Genomic DNA, 17573 nt, shown 5'->3' on the forward strand with positions numbered 1-17573 from the left:
TTCTTTTTTTCTTCTCCTCTTCCTCCTCCTCCTCCTTTTCCTTCTCTTACTCCTTCCTCCTCCTCTTTCTGCTTCTGATATTGATATAATGCCCTCCTCTCTTTCCCCAACTTCCTGCAAGATCATAGATTTAGAACTAGAAGAGAGCACTGAGATTATCCCTCTCATCTTACAAATGGGGAAACTGAGGTAGAGGAAAGTTAAGTGATTGGAGTCACCTAGTAAGTAGCTGAGACAGGATTTGAAGCCAGAAACAGCTCTCTCCCCACTGTATCACCTGGTTCACTTGTTTCAGTCATTTCCAGCTCTTCATGGCTTCTTGGCAAAGTAGTTTGCCAGTTCCTTCAGCTTATTTTACAGATGAGGGAACTGAGGCAAACAGTTACATGACTTGCCCCACTGTCACACAGCTAGTGTCTGAGGTAAGATTCAAATTCAGGAAGATGAATCTACCATTGTGCTACCTAGCCCTCTCTTGTAGGAAATAAAGATAGTCAAGTGAGTGTTTTTTCTAAGCAGCTAGAGACACAGTGGCTAGAGTGCAGATCTTAGATTCGGAAAGACCTGAAATCAAATCCTGCCTCAGATGTATATTAGCTGTATGATCCTGGGTAAGTTATTTAATGTTACAAAGCCTCAGTTTCCTCATCTATAAAATAGGGATGATAATAATAGCCCCTATATCATAGGATTGTTGTGAGGATCAAATTAGAAAATTCTTATCGACAGAGCACTGGATCATGCTAGTTACTATTATTTCTAGGCTCAACATCTCTAGATCTTTCAACCATTCCTCATATAGCTTGGTCTCACCAGGTCATTTTCTCAACTCTGAATTAAGTGTTTGCTTGATCAACATCCGCTCTGGAACTGGGTGACCTGGGTTTGGGGAAGGGCAGCTAGAGAAAAATTTCCAATTAGTAAGGCAGGAAAACCCCCTCTAAGACCTAGGAACTGTCTAAGAAGGAAAGTTGCTAGGTAGCACAGTTCCCTAAAAAAAGTAGATGAGACTTTGACTTTCCAGGAGCGCCATCTGGGATCTTGCTCCCTTGAGTCCTAAACCACAAAGGATGTTGTTCTGTGGGAAATTTCTTGAGCCCTCTGGCATCTCAGCCCACCCTCCCCAAACTAGCCTTACTTTTCTTTTTTTCTCTTAAAATAGCTTGGAAAGAGGTGAAGTAAGTGGTTTCCCCTCTTAAATTTCTAAGCTAGTTTAGGATTCAGAGGCCCTCACTGGTCCTGATTATATCCGGCCTCTTAGGTGCTTTCCAAATACAGGTTAGAAGGCAATTAACCTCTAACCTGAATCAGCAATCAAATCAAGTTATTAAGTGCCTACTATGTGCTAGACATTGTGCTGAATGTTGGGGGTACAAATATAAGCAAAAAGATACAGTTCTTGTTCCAGGATGAGGTTCGGCAGTTTCTCCAGATCCTTAGAAATCTGCTTTTAGAGACTAGCATAGTGCTCAGGGAATACCAGCTCTGTCACTTATTCCCTGGGAGACCCTGAGCAAGTGCTTTCCCACTTCTGGGCCTCATGTTCTCCTCTCTAAAATGATCCCCCTGACTCTAAAATCCTGTGATTTCTCTAGCTGTACATAGATTCTCAGTGTGGGCCCCCGGCTGCCTAGCTGTCCAAATGAAGCAGATTAGTGGGTTTTCAAAGGCTGTTATTACTGTGAGACTGGATGGGAAAATTGAGGATCTCAGTGGAAATTTCCAGCAAGGGGTGAGAGATATTGCCCTCTAAGGGTCAAGAGAACTGAGCTTGGGGAACCTGGGGAAAATTCTAACATTCAGGGATTCTTAGTATTTTTGAGTCCTTGTGTGCTTAGAGCCCAGAAGGGTCTGAGAAATGAATTTTATGCCTCGAGCTTCAGGGGTTCTTAGCCTGAGGTCTGTGACCCTTTTTTTAAAGTTTGAAAACGATTTCAATATAGCTGATTTCCTTTGAAATCCTATATATTTTGTTTTATGCATTTAAAAGTAGCATTCCGGAAAAGAACCCATAAACTTCTACTGTCTGTGACTCATTAAAAAGGTTGAGAGCCCCAGGTCTAGTTGGAGAGGACGGGTAGAATCCTCACAGTATCAATAGAATGTAAGCTCTTTGAAGGCAGGGAACAGGAAGAGGAGGAAGCAGGAGTAGTTACTGAGTCATAGGGATTCCACTCCCTGAATTGTTAGAAATGAAAGTCATAGGATTTCCGAGTTGCCTCTTCAAGGTCATCTTACCCAGCTTTTTCACTCTGAGGAAACTCAGGTTTATATACACGAAGTAGCTTGTCCTAAATCATACTTGCTCAATGGCAAAACTGGGGTTCAAATCTAGATTTTCCAATTCCAAAGCCAGAGCTTTTCCCATTATACCGTAGTTCTCTCCCTTCCAAAGTAACTTGGGTTCTGTCCAAAGGAAAGATCCCCAGGGACTGACGGCCCTGCCTGGGGTATATAGTGAGCAGGTTGTGTGTGAGTTGAGGAGGAAGAGGTGATTTCAGGCCAGATGCATGTGGGCAATCTCAGTCCTGTAACAACTATCTTGTCTCAAGAGTTCAGCATTACTGATAATGAAATGAATAGAGCATTGAACGTGGAATCACAGGCCCTGAGTTCAAATGCTGATTGTGTCATTCCTTCTGTAACCGTCTTGTAAACCCTGGTTTGGGAGGATGGGCTGAGATGCCAGAGGGCCGAAGAAATTTCCCACAGACCACTATTCTTTGTGGTTTAGGACTCAAGGGAACAAGATCCCAGAGAGTCAAAATCTCAGCTACTTTTTAATGTAAGGGAAGTGTGGAACCTAGCAACTTTCCTTAGACAATCCCTAGGTCTTTCCCGCCTTATTAATTGGAGATTCTTCTTCATCTGCCCTTTGCCAAAGATTGAACTGGAGGGTTTTTAAGGTGACCTTGATATAGCAAATAGATTTTACTTTTCTAGATCTCAGTTTACGTATCTATAAAATAAGAATATTGGGCCAATTGACTGATCTTTAAGGCCCTTTCTGTTTCTATAGCCTTAAGTTTGACATTCCCTTCACAATCAAATGCTCTGTGTTCTAAATGCCCTTCACCCTCTTACATCCTATGTTCTAAGGCCCTTTACCTTCTAATGTCCCATACCCTAAATACTCTTCACCTTCTAATATTTTATGTTTACCTCTAATGTTCTATGTTCTAAATACCCTTCACCCTCTTACATTCTCTGTTCTAAAACTCTTTACTTCTAATGTTCTATGTCCTAAATACCCTTCACTATTATATTTTATGTTCTAAGACCCTTTATCTGTAATGTCCTAGGTTCTAAATACTCTTCACCCTCTAACTTTCTATGTTCCAAGATACCTTTATCTTCAAATATCCTACCTTCTAATTCCTCTTCTCCTTCCCCCTTCTGTTTTTTAAGGTCCCACCCAGCCTTGACATATCTTATGTTCTAATATTCTGTTTTCCAAGTTTTTTTGAGCTGTGTCATTCTATATTCATTCAATCAACCCACCAAGAATCATTCCTACATATATATATAGACACACACACAACATACACACACTCGCCCCCCCACATATATATATTCCAACATCCTCTGATCTATGAGATCTTCTAGTTCCAACATTCTAAGGTCCCAAATATTTTTGAGCATTTATTGTGGGCCTAATTCTATGTCAGCTCCTGTGAGAGTTATTCAAGACAAGTTTGCAGCCTGATTGGAACAGCAGGGCATAAATATATGAAGAGATAACCAACAGTAGAAGTAGAATGTAACCAGCTTGTAGATTCTGTTTTAGGTTTTATATTTTGTCTTTGAATCCCCAAAGCTGAGCACAGTGGGGGCTTATTAGATGAAATTCAATGGGATTGAATGTCAGGTAAAAATAGCAAGTACTCAATGAAGAATTCTGGCAGGAAAGATCCTTCCCATACTATAGAAACCGAGAGGAAGGGAAGCTTACTCTGGGCCGGGGTGGTCAGGGAAGGCCTCTTTCTTAAAGATGATAATCGACTTGGGTTGTGAAGACAGAGTAGATTTGAATTATTGGAGAGTAATGGGATTCCAGTTGAGGAGAATAGCCTACACAAAGATCTGAAGTGGATATAGACCTATCAGGTACTACAGACAGTGAAGGAGACTGGGGAAGCAGAAATGGAAGGTCTGTGTTGGGAAGCACTGGAGGTGAAGACGTGGTTGGATGAATACTGTGGGTGTTAAATGGCTCTGCCTTTGATGTGTTTTCCAGATGCACCAGCTGCCTGTCTACTAGATGGCCCTGTTTCTGGTGCACTCAGCAGCATACCTGTGTCTCCAACGTGTCAGAGTGTGGGAACACACCAAATCCCACGGTAAGTTGGACACATCTGAGTTTCCTTCCCTATCATGCTATAAACGTCTTTATCTCTGTGTTTTCGCTCAAGGCTCTCAGTAGGGTTAATGGGAAGAGCAGGTGGTCAGTCTGTCCAGGCTCCCCATCCCCAGATCAGGATTTTCTCTAATTTTCTTAACTGGATTGTGTCCCAATTTTGCATTGATCCTCCATTCCCTGCTCTTGCTTCCATCTTCCATACAGGTCTTCATAAAATCTAAATTGGTTGGTAACTTCCCTGTGCATTCACACTGGTCCCTTTAGACAATTCATACTTTACCTCTTCATCAGATTCACTTCTCCTGGTGACTTCAGAGTTTAATTCTTGAGACCCTCCACCCTGAGCTGACTTCCCTTTGACACTTTGGTCCTTAGAATTCTACCTCTCTTTTCTTTGAGCCCTTGAAATCTGTTCTTCCAAAATATAGTATGCGTGTTAGATTATTACCACCTTTCTTCTCCTCCATTGAAAATTCTATGATGGGGTGGTCATTTCCGATTGTTTCCATTCTAGCAACCACACTTTTCTTCTTGGAATTAAATCCAGCACAGGATTTCCCCTTGTTTATTTGTCCACTTTGTGAAGACAAAAGTTATCATTTAAAAATTACTAGCTGTTTTGCCTTTGACAGATGTATGGATAATTAAAATCTTCCATAACTACTCTTATCATATTTATGTTCCATAAGCAAAGTTGGGCTTGTGTTTCTTGAATGCATCGATTCTTTCTTCTTTTTGCTAGCAACTTTGTAGTCAAGGGTGAGTAATTAAATGTTTAACAACCAGTTCTTTTAAAAAATTATGTATGATATCATGTATTGTATATTCTAATTTCATGCCTGATGTCTTATTTTTGGCAATCATGGGTGTTAGGAGATTTCAGAGAAATACTTGATTAAAAATAAAACATAACTGACTTTTGAAAAAATAAATGCATGATACACTTTTAAGTTTATACTATTAACATTTCCTCTATCACTTTCTTAAATCTAGACAATCAACAATGTAATAAGTCAAGCCCTTATTTTATAGTATTTGTCTATTTCCTAACACATAAATGCTTACATTGATCATTTAACAATTGACTCTTGCAAGCCAGTATGAGCTGGCTCCAGCATATTTCTGAATATAGTATGCCCTAATGACAATGTCACTTCTGTTTCTATCTGTGTTGCTCCTTACCCATTGCCTTCCACTATGCTTGTCTCTCTGATTCCCAGATGTCTTCATATGAGCATAACTCTTCTGAAATTATACCAACCCTACTTTTACGTCTCCTATTACTTTAAGAGATCCCTAACTTCCAAAGCTATATTCTAAGCACGGGTTTTATACCATTTAAACTCTGTGAAGTCTATGATGGCTAATTTGCTTCTTTGCACTAAAGGTTTTATTGCTAGCTACTATTTTTGGATTTTGTCTTCTGTGAAATTTTGAGCATGTCTACTGCTATTTTTCTTTCATCATTGAAGCTATTTTCTATTATGAAATAAGCATATATATATGTATATATAATTGTTGTTCAGTCATTTCGTCATGTCTAGCTCTTCGTGAGCCCATTTGGGGTTTTCTTGGCAAAGTTATTAGACTGGCGAGTCTATTTTCTTCTCCAGCTCATTTTGTAGATAAGGAAACTGAAGCAAACAGGGTTAAGTAGTTTAACCAAAGTCACACAGTTAGTATCTGAGGCTGGATTTGAATTCAGATCTTTCTGTGTCTAAGCCCTGCACTATCCAAGGCACCACCTAGCTGCCCAATGTGTATATAGATTCATATACATATGCACATATATGTGTATATGTGTTTACATGTACATATTTGGCAAATGCTGTCCTCCACATATATCATAAGTTAGCTTTATGTTGCTCAAAGGTTTATCTTCTCCAAAAGAGACTTTAATTCCCACAGGTGGGGAAGCAGAAGGGTTGAGGCCAGGTGGTTTGGCTACCCTGCTCTTCTCAGAGAGTGAGGAAGTTCTGAGCTAGAATCATACCCATCAACCCCTTAAAGATTATTAATCCAGGTGACATGATCAGCTTCAGTCTAACTTTATTAATGGGGAAAGTGGGATCCCAAAATTTACATGTTAAGGTTTGACCCCTTTCCCATTGAATATCAGTTCCTCAATGAATACACCTAATATTTAGCCAGGAAACTCATTTATTCAATTTAGTGGCAGGATAGGAGTCAGAGAAAGTATCTATGGGAGAATATATAGCAGACAATACAGGGTGAAGAAATTTCCAATGGGAGCGAAGAAACCCAGCTCAATCAAGAGAGAGATTCCCAGATCTCATTCAAGGGAAAGTCTTCTGAGATCCCTGATATAGGAAGCTGGGACCAAGGACATGACAAGGATGGTCAACTCCTCTCACTTCGGCTTCTTTCCAAAGTCTTTTTATTCAATACCCTGAAATGGGATTTAGCATCTTCCATCTTCTCTCTTGAAGCTGGAAGCCAGAAGCTTCCAACAAAACAGTCAAAAGCATTGAAGATTTCAGAGCTTTCCTTTCTCCCATTCTGTTACCAAGTTTGCCCTGCCCCTCATGTAGATACAAGGCATTGATCTCCAAAAATGAGAAGGTCTAGGCCACAGTATAGCATATACAAACTACTTTCATGGGGACTCCATCCCGACCTGGAGGTTTGGAGTTTTTTTTTTAAATTTCTACATTTAATACTATGGCTCAGAAATACATGTCTATAAGAGTAGGAGGAACAGTATTGTACTTTGCACAATGCCTGGCACATAGTAGGACTTAATAAATGTTGACTAATTGAAGTAATAAAAGTAATGAAAACTGCTAAAGATGGTTTTTTTTTGAAGGTTGTGGGTTTTTTTTTAAACTATTCTGAGCAAAAGAGAAATCAGAGTATTTCTACTGCTGTTGAAGAGGAGGTGAGACTGCTTGGCTTTTTTTTTTCTTGTTTTATCCTTCCTTGTACTGGAAAGAGCAGAGCAAAGTGCTTCATTGGGAGTGAACACTCAAGATAAGCAGAAAGATAGTAAGAGAGATTCATTGAGATGACCAGGAAAGCTTAATGTTTCCAAAAAAAGAAAAGCCTCCCATCCTTAGAAGAGCAACCATTTTTTCTCATTTAATATTTTCTTTTCCTAGTTACATATAAAAATAATTTTAACTTTTTAAAAAATGTTTATTTCCAAATTCTCTTCCTCCCTCACCCCCTCCATTAAGAAAGCAAGTAATTTGACATAGGTTAGACAGATGTCATCATGCAAAACACATTTATATGTAAGTCATTCTGTGAAAGAAAATGCAGACAAAAAATCCTAAGAAAAATTAAGAAAGCAAAGAAAAATATCTTTGATTTGCATTCAAGTTCTATTCATTCTTGAGGATCAACTATTTAAAGGGCTTATTGGCAGATCTCAACATATCTTAGCATAAGGACAAAATCAAAAGCCATTCAGTTTTCTCATCCAGTCTGTTTCTATGTCTCCCGTCGAACAACCCTTCCCTCCCAAAAAATAAATGTGAGAGCATGAGGTCTGGCCACAATTGCTACCCACTAGGGAAACCAAGGCAGCTGGCAAGAAATGTTCCTCATTCCAAATGGGGAGGTGGAAGTAGTCAGTCAATCAGTCAGGTAATCAACTAGCATTTATTAAGTACCTACTATGTGCCAAGGACTGTGCTAAGTGGGGCTTCTATTCATTTAGGGGAAAATGCTGAAATTGGTATCCTAGCTGCCTGTGATGAGTTCAAGTGGGTCCTGGAGAAAAGTGGTGGATGTGATTAATTTTCCTGAAAGTCTGTTAAAATTGGGAGAATTTCTGAAAAGATTGGAGAATAACAAATGTTGTCTGATTGACTGAAAAGTGGGGGGAATATAATAAGATCTACTAACTATATGCCTACGAGCTTAGCTTCAATTCCCTGCAAATTATCAGGCTGGCTAGTGGGTACCTAATGAAAGGAGCACTGATCCAAGAAGTCCCCAAGAATGGAATTGTGTCAGGTCTGGTGACTGACACTTGAAGCTTGGGAACACGGGAGAATGGAAAGAGGAGAGGTCCTAGGGGAGAAGATGAAGAGGACATTGACATAGAACAAGTCAGAGATGAATCAGACGGGGCTTTTTGAGTTGGGAGGGACCTTAACAGTCATCTGTTCCACTCCTTCCTCTGTAACTACAGATGAGGAGACCCACTGAGATTATGTGTCTTGCTCTAAGTCGCACAAATAGTTAAGTGTCAGAGTTAAGATTGAACTCAGGTTCTAGGATTCTAGGTTCAACAGATTTCCTTTGCATCTCATAGAAGCCCTGAGAATGGGGAGTATATATTCTTTCCTCTTCCTGCCTCTCCCTGTCTGGCATGAGGAGTGCCCCTTCTTGTCAGCTACCTCAGTTTCCCTTTGGAGGACAGCAGCAACAACAACGTTTATCATCAGTTTTCTCTGGATTAGTCTGATGGGAACCATAGAAACGGGCTGGAAGAGAAAATTGAATGGGCTGTGATTTTTGCCCTGGCTGGGCTCTGCCCCTGAGTGCCTCAAACAATTGCTGCAGTAGGGGGTGGGAGGCTTTTTTCTTGGAAGCATTAAGCTTTCCTGGTCATTTTAGTAACTAGAATCCCTTTGGCTCTTGATACTAGCTTCAAAATTGGCACTGAGCCACCATTTTCCAAGCACTCGAGGATGCCTGGATTTAATCAATTAAAACTATAAGAGAGAGGGGGGAAAGTGACCACACCTACTGTTTCTGAGGCAGCTAATGGCACACGTGGAAGCTTGTTCCCATGGTTTTTACAAATGGCCTGTTTCTCCATAGAGCCTCGAATGTCCACCCGATCCCGTGGCCCAGCTGCTCTGCTCAGCCCCCCACCCCCACAGCTTATAATGAAGTTAATCCCACTAATCATCCTTTGAACCATCAGTTCCTATCCCATGCTAACTCTGGCTCAGGTTGTGAGTGTGGCCAAGGCTTAGCATAAAGCAGGTGGGTGGTCTGCCCTGATAAAGAAGGCTGCTCTTCGTAAGGTACAGGGGCACAGATTTTGCTGTTGTTTGTTCTCCGTTTTCAAAAAGGACCAAAGGCAGCGTGGAGAATGTCTTGACTTGGGTGTGAATTGGATTTGTGAGACAGAATTTCTCAAAGGCGTCAGCCTCATTCTCTCTTCCACCAGTGTCCAGGGAAAAGTCAGGCTGACCGGCACACAGTGCATGACCTTGGTCTGACCAAGCTTCAGGTGTCCTTATGGCCACTGGAATAAGTTGTTCTCATCCACTCATCCTGGAAGGTGCTGGGCGCCCTAACAGGCTCGTTCACTCTGCCCCTCCACAGAGACAAGCTGCCCATGCTACAGGGAGCCAGAGGGAGAGACAGGCGCCAGGTGGGCACCAGAGGGGAATGAGCAGCCCTGAAAAGTTCCTGGAAAGCCCTTGCCCCAGAAGTGCTGCTTCTCCCTGAACACCTTGTACACCCCCTAACTGAGTATTGCTGGAGTAAATGGCCATGTACAGGGACTGAAGGGAATCCAAAAGAAATGGGAAGAGTCAGGACCTACCCCCGAGGAGCTTACCATCTGTTTAAGAGGATCAAGTGTGAGATGAAATAATAGTGCAACACAGTATGTATAGGAAGAACCAAATTAAGAGAGAGACAGAAGGAGGAAAGGATGGAGGAAGGGAGAGGGAGAAGGAGGAAGGGAGAAAGAGAATAAAAGAGAAGAGAAGACACAGAATGGGGAAGAGGGAAAAGATAGAGGGGGAGAGAGAGAAGGAGAGAAAGAGAAAAAAAGAGAGAAGAGAAGGAAAGAGGAAAAGAGAGAGACAAGGATACTGAGAGACAGATTGACATAGAAAGAAAGACAGAGAGAAACAAAGAGAGAGACAGAGAGAGAAACAGAAATAGAGACAGATAGAGAGAAAAATGAAGGAAGATGGAACAAAAAGGAAAGAAAGAAGGGAGAGAGGGAAGGAGAGACAGAGACAGAAAGGCAGAGAGGAAAGAATAAAAGAGAAGAGAGAGAAAAAGAGGCAGACAGACAGACACAGAGACAGGGAGAGACAGAGAGACAGAGAGAAACAGAGACAGAACACAGAGAGAGAGAGAGAGAGAGAGTACATCAGTTCCTTTCTGAGAAGATGAGGTATGAAGAAGAAGACTTTATGTATGAGACACAGCGATGTGGAAGAGTCCTGACGCTGAAGTCAGGAGAGACCTGATTTCCAATCCTGCCTCTAACGGGTCAGTAGTAGAATCATAGGCATTTGGGTTGGGCAGTAGCTGACTTGGAGTTAAGTATCTTAGTTCCAACTCTGCCTTAGACTCTTAAAGAGGAGCCATTTCCAGGCCTTCTGATTCTTATCTTGCCACTGGACCCAGAAGGCTCTGGAGGGGAAGGTGAGGCAGGTGACCTTGCCCAGCCCTCCCTCATTTCAGTTCAGTTCACTCACATGTCCTGGCATCGCCTCCCTGATGTCATGGTCCTCTTTAAGAACAAAGTACAGATAGCAAGAATAGACTCTAAGTAGCTGTGTAACCTTGACCCAGTCATTTAATTTCTGTCTGCCTCAGTTTTCTCAGTTGTAAAGTAGTGAGTAATCAGCATCTTCCTCCCAGGATTGCTGGTAACGTCTATACAGAATTCTGCAAACCTTAAGACACTATATTAATGCAAACTATTATTATAACAGGAACAATTGAGGTACAGTGCTCTAAAGTAGGCCTTTAATAAATACTTGTTTTGTTCCTTTCTTACTCCTGCTCAGTTCCAGTCCCAGATCATTGCACATCCTCAATACTGGTCCAGGATATATATATATATCAATAGACTATCCATCTATATCCTGTTTGCCTCAGTTTTCTCATCTATAAAAAATAAGCTAGAGAAGGAAATGGCAAACTACTCCAATATATTTGCTTAAAAAACCCCCAATGGGGTCATGAAGAGTAAAACATGAGTGAAATGACTGAACAACAATAAAAATGACATGGTCTAGACCAGGGTTGGACAGACTAAAGCCTTACCAAATGTTTTTGTAGGGCTGTGAGCTGATAAATTTTTAAACAAAGTTTTATTTTATTTAAAAAGTCATCCATAACTCACTAGTAAGCCATACAAAAATAAATGATTGACTGGATCTAACCTTGAGGCCATTGTTTGCCAATCCCTCATGTGGACAAAAAGTATTCTTTCCTTTTTTTTTCCTTACTCAGTTTATAGGACCAGAGATTTGGGGACCTTAGTAGTAATCTCAGTCTATTGGGTAGCCGACCATAGAACTATAATTTGAAGCCTTGTCTCTCCAACTCCAGATTCGACATTCTATGTGACAGAATTGTCATACCAGTCCACTTTGGATGGCCCTAGATTTCATTGAGGAGACCCAATATTCTTCCTGGTCTTGGTGCGTGATATCAGCATTATGTCATAGGCAAATAGGAGTATACAGAGAGCACTTCCTACTGTGTCACCTTGGCCATATCATTACCCTTTTGTGCCTCAGTTTTCTCATCTGTAAAGGGAAGTGTGCTAGATGTCCCCTAAGTTCCCTTCCATGATCATTTCTTTGCTGTTGGTCAGTCATTTCAGGTACATCCAACTCTTCATGATCCTATTTGGAATTTTCTTGGCAAAGATTCTGGAATAGTTTGCCATTTCCTTCTTCAGTTCATTTTACAGATGAGGAAACTGAGGCAAGCAATGTTGTTAAATGGCTTGCCCAGAGTTATACAGCTAGGAAGTGTCTGAGGTCAGATTGAACTCAGGTCTTGGCACTGATCCAGGCCCACTGCTCTATCTGATCATTATAGAAAACCTCTCTTCCATTAAGCACATACCGAATAAATGCCTCTTGATTGATTGATTGATTCTGTACAGGACATCCTCTATTACAGTAGTAAAAATCATCAGCAAGCCTTTGTCTCTCCCTATTTTATTACTCCAATAATAATGACAGTCAGAGGATCAGGATCTTCAAATGTGATTTCATTTCTCTATTAAGGAATTTTGTAGGATTTTATGCGGGGGACATGTCAATTATGTGGCTGTAAAGAAATGCTCTGATGTAGAAGAATGCTTATAAAAGTATGCCTGTTTCCTTCTCATATTTTTAACAAAGATTCCCTCGATATACGTGTAGAAAATTCTCCTAAAAATGTTACAGAAATTAGGAAGTAGACATAAGCGTTGGTTATTGCAGATGTCCTTTCAAATGTCTTCTTTAAAAAGAATTCCATCTGTAGTTTTTTTCCTAATTGTTTGGTATTTTCTCTTTCATTTATCTTAAAAATTAGTCCCACCATGCTTTTAGAATTGGGTCTTCTCCAGCACGGATTTTGTCTGTGTATGCTTGGTCTGGTCCAGCTGGTCTTCCTGACTTCATTTTCTCAAGTGCCAATTCTACTTCCTCATTCAACACATCAGGGACTGAGGTGTTAGATTCCAAATGTGGTGGTTCCACTGTCAACGATGATGAAAATAGATTTCTAAGGAAATGTTGGCAGACCCATCCCATTTTCTTTTTCATCTGTTGATTGTTCTACTCCCGGTTTCATCTATAAATGTTCTCTGGATGATCTGGCCTAGTTGGGTCTCATGCCAAGCTTTCTTTAATGCTTATTTTCCCTTCACCACTCTTTCCTGTTTTATGAATTGATGCTGTTTAATTTTTCCATCACCTTCCTCTGGAATGTTTTGCAAATGCGTTGATTTTCTAAACCGTTGTTGTTTTGGAAGCTTTATTTCTCAGCTTGACAAAGAGAGTCAGCGTCTGCTGGCCAGAGAGGTTTCTGGGATCTCTTAGCATCCTTATTGTTTTATATTCATCAAATATTAGTAGGATATGTTAATCAGTCCATGTCTTTTCCTTTATCCAACTCTCACTTTTTAAAGTCAGGTAGGTCAGGTCGGTGGTGTTGTAATGGTATATACCATGAATTTTTCCCTTCTGTATCCTTTTGAAAAAAGCTTTATGCTGATTTTAACCTTTACTCTAATAATTAGTCAGTAGACTGGCTGCACACACGACAGCTGATTCTGAAATGATTCACACATCAATAACTAGTCATTTCCTGTCTGTTAAGAGACAGCTAGTTTCATTTTTGAGAATGTCATTCAGTACTCACCACATCCAGCTCCTATAAATGCTCCTCTTGAGTAAAATACACAGCAGGCAGCCTTCCAATAAGTCCATTGGCCTCTTTTTTTTCTTTATCTGGATCTATATTTTCCAACATTTTTCAGTGTTGGCCCTTATGGCTAACCTTCATAGTGAAGGGAATGATGGCATCTGCCCCGAGGATTGTTGTGAAGATTGAATGGGAAAACATGCATACAGCACTTTGCAAATCTTAAAGCACTATATAAATATTAGCTATTATTATTATTATTATCATGGTGCAATCATGAGTGTATTGCCTTATTTTGGAGGATCTTTCCATGTTGTTTATAAAATTTCTCTTTATCCTTGGCAACTGATATTTGGTGAGTATGGTTGATAATATGGCAAATGACTTCAGTATCTTTGCCAAGAAACCCCCAAGTCAAGAAGAGTCGGATATGACCGAACCATTTGTACAACTACATTTATACAGTACCTACTATGTGCCAGGAACCGTGCTAAGTGCTTTACAAATACTATCTCATTTGATTCTCACAACAACCCTAGGAAGTGGGTGCTGTTATGATCCCCATTATGCAGATGTGGAAACTGAGGCAAACAGGATTAAGCGACTTGCCCAGCTAGAAAGTATCGGAGGCTAGATTTGAATTTGGGAAGATGAAACTCCTTGACTCTAGGATCAGTGCCCTATGCACTAGGGCATCATCTAGCCTGCCTTTGGCCCCTACCACTTATAAAGTACCAATAGTGTTGGATAAATGTTTGGGGGGAAAAAAGCATGTGGTTTGTAGCAACCTCTGCCACCCCAGTGAGGACTGCACAGGGCTAAGAGCTTTTTAGTATTTTTTTCTCTATTTCATGGGTTCAGAATCCTGTTTGGCATTCAAAGCCTTGCATAACTTAGCCTAACTAATATAATAATAATATTATATAATAATAATAATATTATAATAATGCTAATAATTTAGCATAACTAATCACTTAGAGTGAGTTTGAATTCTTATAGACTTTGAGCTCTCATAGACTTTGCTAAGGGACAAAGTGGATGAGATCCGGCAGCTTCCTAGACTTGCAGCTACGAGAATCTGGGTTCAAATGCTGTCTCTGACAGTTAAATCATTCTGGATAAGTTACTTAGTCATTCTGGGTCTCCTCAGTCTTCTTGTCTGTAAAATGGGGATGATAATAGCCTTTCCTTAACAAAGTTGTGACACGTAAGTGGATTAATAGATGTAAAGTGCTTGACTGACTTCGAATTGCCGTCCCAAAGTCAGCCATTATTATTACTGGTCAGGCAGCTCCCATTCCCCTGAAATCGTGGAGCCTTGAAGTACTGACATGAGAAAAATGCAGCAAGTCTGGCACACAGCCGTGGACATTCTGTCTCCAGAACATGTCCCTTCCTTCTCTCCTCGTCCCTGAGGTCTGTGGGAAGTCTGGGGTCTGACAGGAGGAATTGCTAGCATTTATCTGCCCTTTCCATTGTTTTGCTCTTCAAGAAGACCGATGACCTTGGGAGAGTGATGTTTTGACTTGTGTGTGAATTGGATTCAAGTGAGGCAGAAACATATAGTCGTCACTCTTTCCTCCACGGTCATCAAAGTCCAGTGGCAAGGCCTAAGGTCGAGATGACTGGTGATGGCCCAGGATGCAGTGGGGAACCTTGACCTTTCTAAATTAAGGTCTTTCCCAGGCCTAGTTTGTCTGAGGCAAGGCCCTTTCGATACTGCTCAGCAGAACCTCACAGATATTCAAGGAGGTAGCTGGAGCAGGGATCATTAGCTTCCTTTTGCTATTGATAATCAATAAACATTAATTAAGCACCTACTATGTGCCAAATATTGGGGATGCAGAAAGAGACAAAAGCCTATCCCTGCCCTCAAGGAGCTTACAGTCTAATTGGGGATGTAGAGATATCCAACAAGGGTTTTTCTGAGCTGCCACAGAGACGTGTGTATGAAACAAGTTACTGAGCCCTTGGCCTGGATCCTTTCCTGGGCAGTAGCTCAACTCCCAGGCATCCTCATCTCCCAGTTTTCCCTGACCAGCTCTCATCTTCACGCGGGAAGAGGGGAGGAGACAGCCCCTGTCTCTGAGGATTAAACTAATCACCCCAGAGACAAGCCAGCAGGGGCCTTCTCCACCCTGAGAAGGGCCTGGAGAGGAGGGAGGGAGGCAAGACGGGCCTTGGAAGCTCCAGTGAAGTTTCTGAGCCGGGTGCTTAATTTGGAGTTTAATTAAATGCCAATTAGTTCTGGAGACGCCAAGGCTTACTGGGTCAAGCAGGGGATTAGGAGACAGGATGCCTGGGTCTGCTTACGGCTCTGCTTCGGCGGCTGCCTGGTGCACAGAGATAAAATTAGCCCCCCGCTGCCAAGCACGGCATGGAGAGGCTTAGGGGAGGAGGTGGGCAAAGCGGCTTGGGATCTGGGTGGGCTGTGCCAGGCAGGTTGCTTTGGAGAGATTGACTGAGGATTAGGAAGGCATTCGGCCTGTCTGTTCTCTGTTGCTCTCACCTCCCAGTCCTCCCGGCCACCTCTCCCTCTCTTCCCCGCTGGCCCCTCTCAGGGAGAGCCAGAGGAAGATGAATGAAAAGAACAAGATGTGTGTGTCTGCACGAGGTGGCCAACGGCCCCCCTTCCACTCGGGTCTCTTCTGGCAAAGAGAAGGCCGTGAGGATCAGGAAAATCTCTGGCCCGAGGTGATTGCTCCAGCTTGGCCACTTATGAGCCCTGTTCCCTCTTAACTGAATGATTGACTCATCACCATAAGATTGGCCGAGTGATGGGATCTTGGGAGGGAGCATGAAGTGGGCCACAAAGGCAGGGAGGGAACAGGACCTACGACCTTAGTGCTGAGAGCAGAGACACGGCTGCTCTCTTAGAGACATGGCAGCCGTGTCTCGAAGGCACCAGAATTTTCTGCGGGAGGGGAAACCCAGACCTCTGGGCTTGGAACCAGGAATTCCCGAGTTTAAATTCAGCCCCAGACCCTTCCTAGATGGGTGATCCTGGCAAATCATGTAAACCTCTCTGCCTCGGTTTCCTCATCTGTAAAAACGAGAAGAAAATGGCAGACCCCTTCGTGAAGAGTCAGATATGGCTGACTGAATAGCTGATCTTTTTAGGGGTTTGCTGTTGTTGTGTTCTCATGAAGCAGCTGGGGGAGGTCTCATCTCAGTGAATAAGAAAGAGTACAGTTAATTAGACAGTGCCATTGTCACATTTCTCTCTGCCTCACAGACAAGCTAGGTGGCTGGCTGGGACTCTGAGAGAGAGAGAGAGGAGGAATCAGTGTAAGTTAAAGCTGCTTTTAATAATCAAAGGGCAGCTCAATTGATACTCCATTATGGTCTTTTCTCGCTCTCAGGAACCACTTGAGAGCTCTCCCCATCTGTTTTCCACATCCTTAGGTTTCATTCTGAGTGGGGCTGGATTGATTTGGTTCCAGCAACACTACTCAGACCGGCTTCCTAATCGGCCAGCAGTTAATGTGGAAAGAGCTCCTGATGGGCTCTGGGTGGCCATTGGGTGGGGAAAAATATGAGGCTTCCCTACAATGAGTGAGGAGAAGTGATGGCAGAAACAGGGCGCTTTTTGTGTCTGCGGAGTGTGAATACAGAGACATGGGGCTTGGAGTCAGAGCCTCAGTTCTCTCACTTGCCAGCTGATGACTGTGGGTAAGTCACTCACTGTGTCTGGGCCTTAGCTCAGGGAATGAGCTTTCTTCACAGCTGTTCCTCTGCTCCCATCCTCCTGTCCTGGTCAGCCCAGCACGAGCATGGCCAACGTGTGGGCCAGTCCCAGAGGCCCCAAGATGGAGGAAGGTTCCAGGTCACCGGATGCATAACCGCCATTGGATAGGTCCAAGGCCACATAGCTAGTGAGAGGCAGAGCCAGGCCTCTAATTCCTAATCCAGTCCCTAAGGCCCCTAATGATGGACTGGCCGGCCCCTCCGAAGTCAGAAACCCTTGACCCCAGATGATGGACACAATCAGCCTTCTTGAAATGATTTCCACAGATGGGGAAGGTAGAGAGAGTACCCACACCAGCAAAGTCACCAATCTTTCAAAGTATTGAAGCACTATTATCACCACTATAATTAATAACATAAGGCCGTG

General features: G+C 42.3%; 1 protein-coding gene across 1 annotated transcript in view; it reads left to right on the forward strand.

Moving 5' to 3' along the window:
• Positions 1 to 17573, forward strand: part of PLXND1 (plexin D1) — a 189230-nt gene that overhangs the window by 78059 nt on the left and 93598 nt on the right. Inside the window, 1 exon segment of the mRNA XM_074283857.1 lies at positions 4238 to 4340. Within this exon segment, the coding sequence (XP_074139958.1) occupies positions 4238 to 4340 (103 nt within the window).

This window comes from Sminthopsis crassicaudata, chromosome 1 (genome assembly GCF_048593235.1).
Source record: "Sminthopsis crassicaudata isolate SCR6 chromosome 1, ASM4859323v1, whole genome shotgun sequence".
In the NCBI taxonomy this organism is placed as follows: Eukaryota; Metazoa; Chordata; class Mammalia; order Dasyuromorphia; family Dasyuridae; genus Sminthopsis; species Sminthopsis crassicaudata.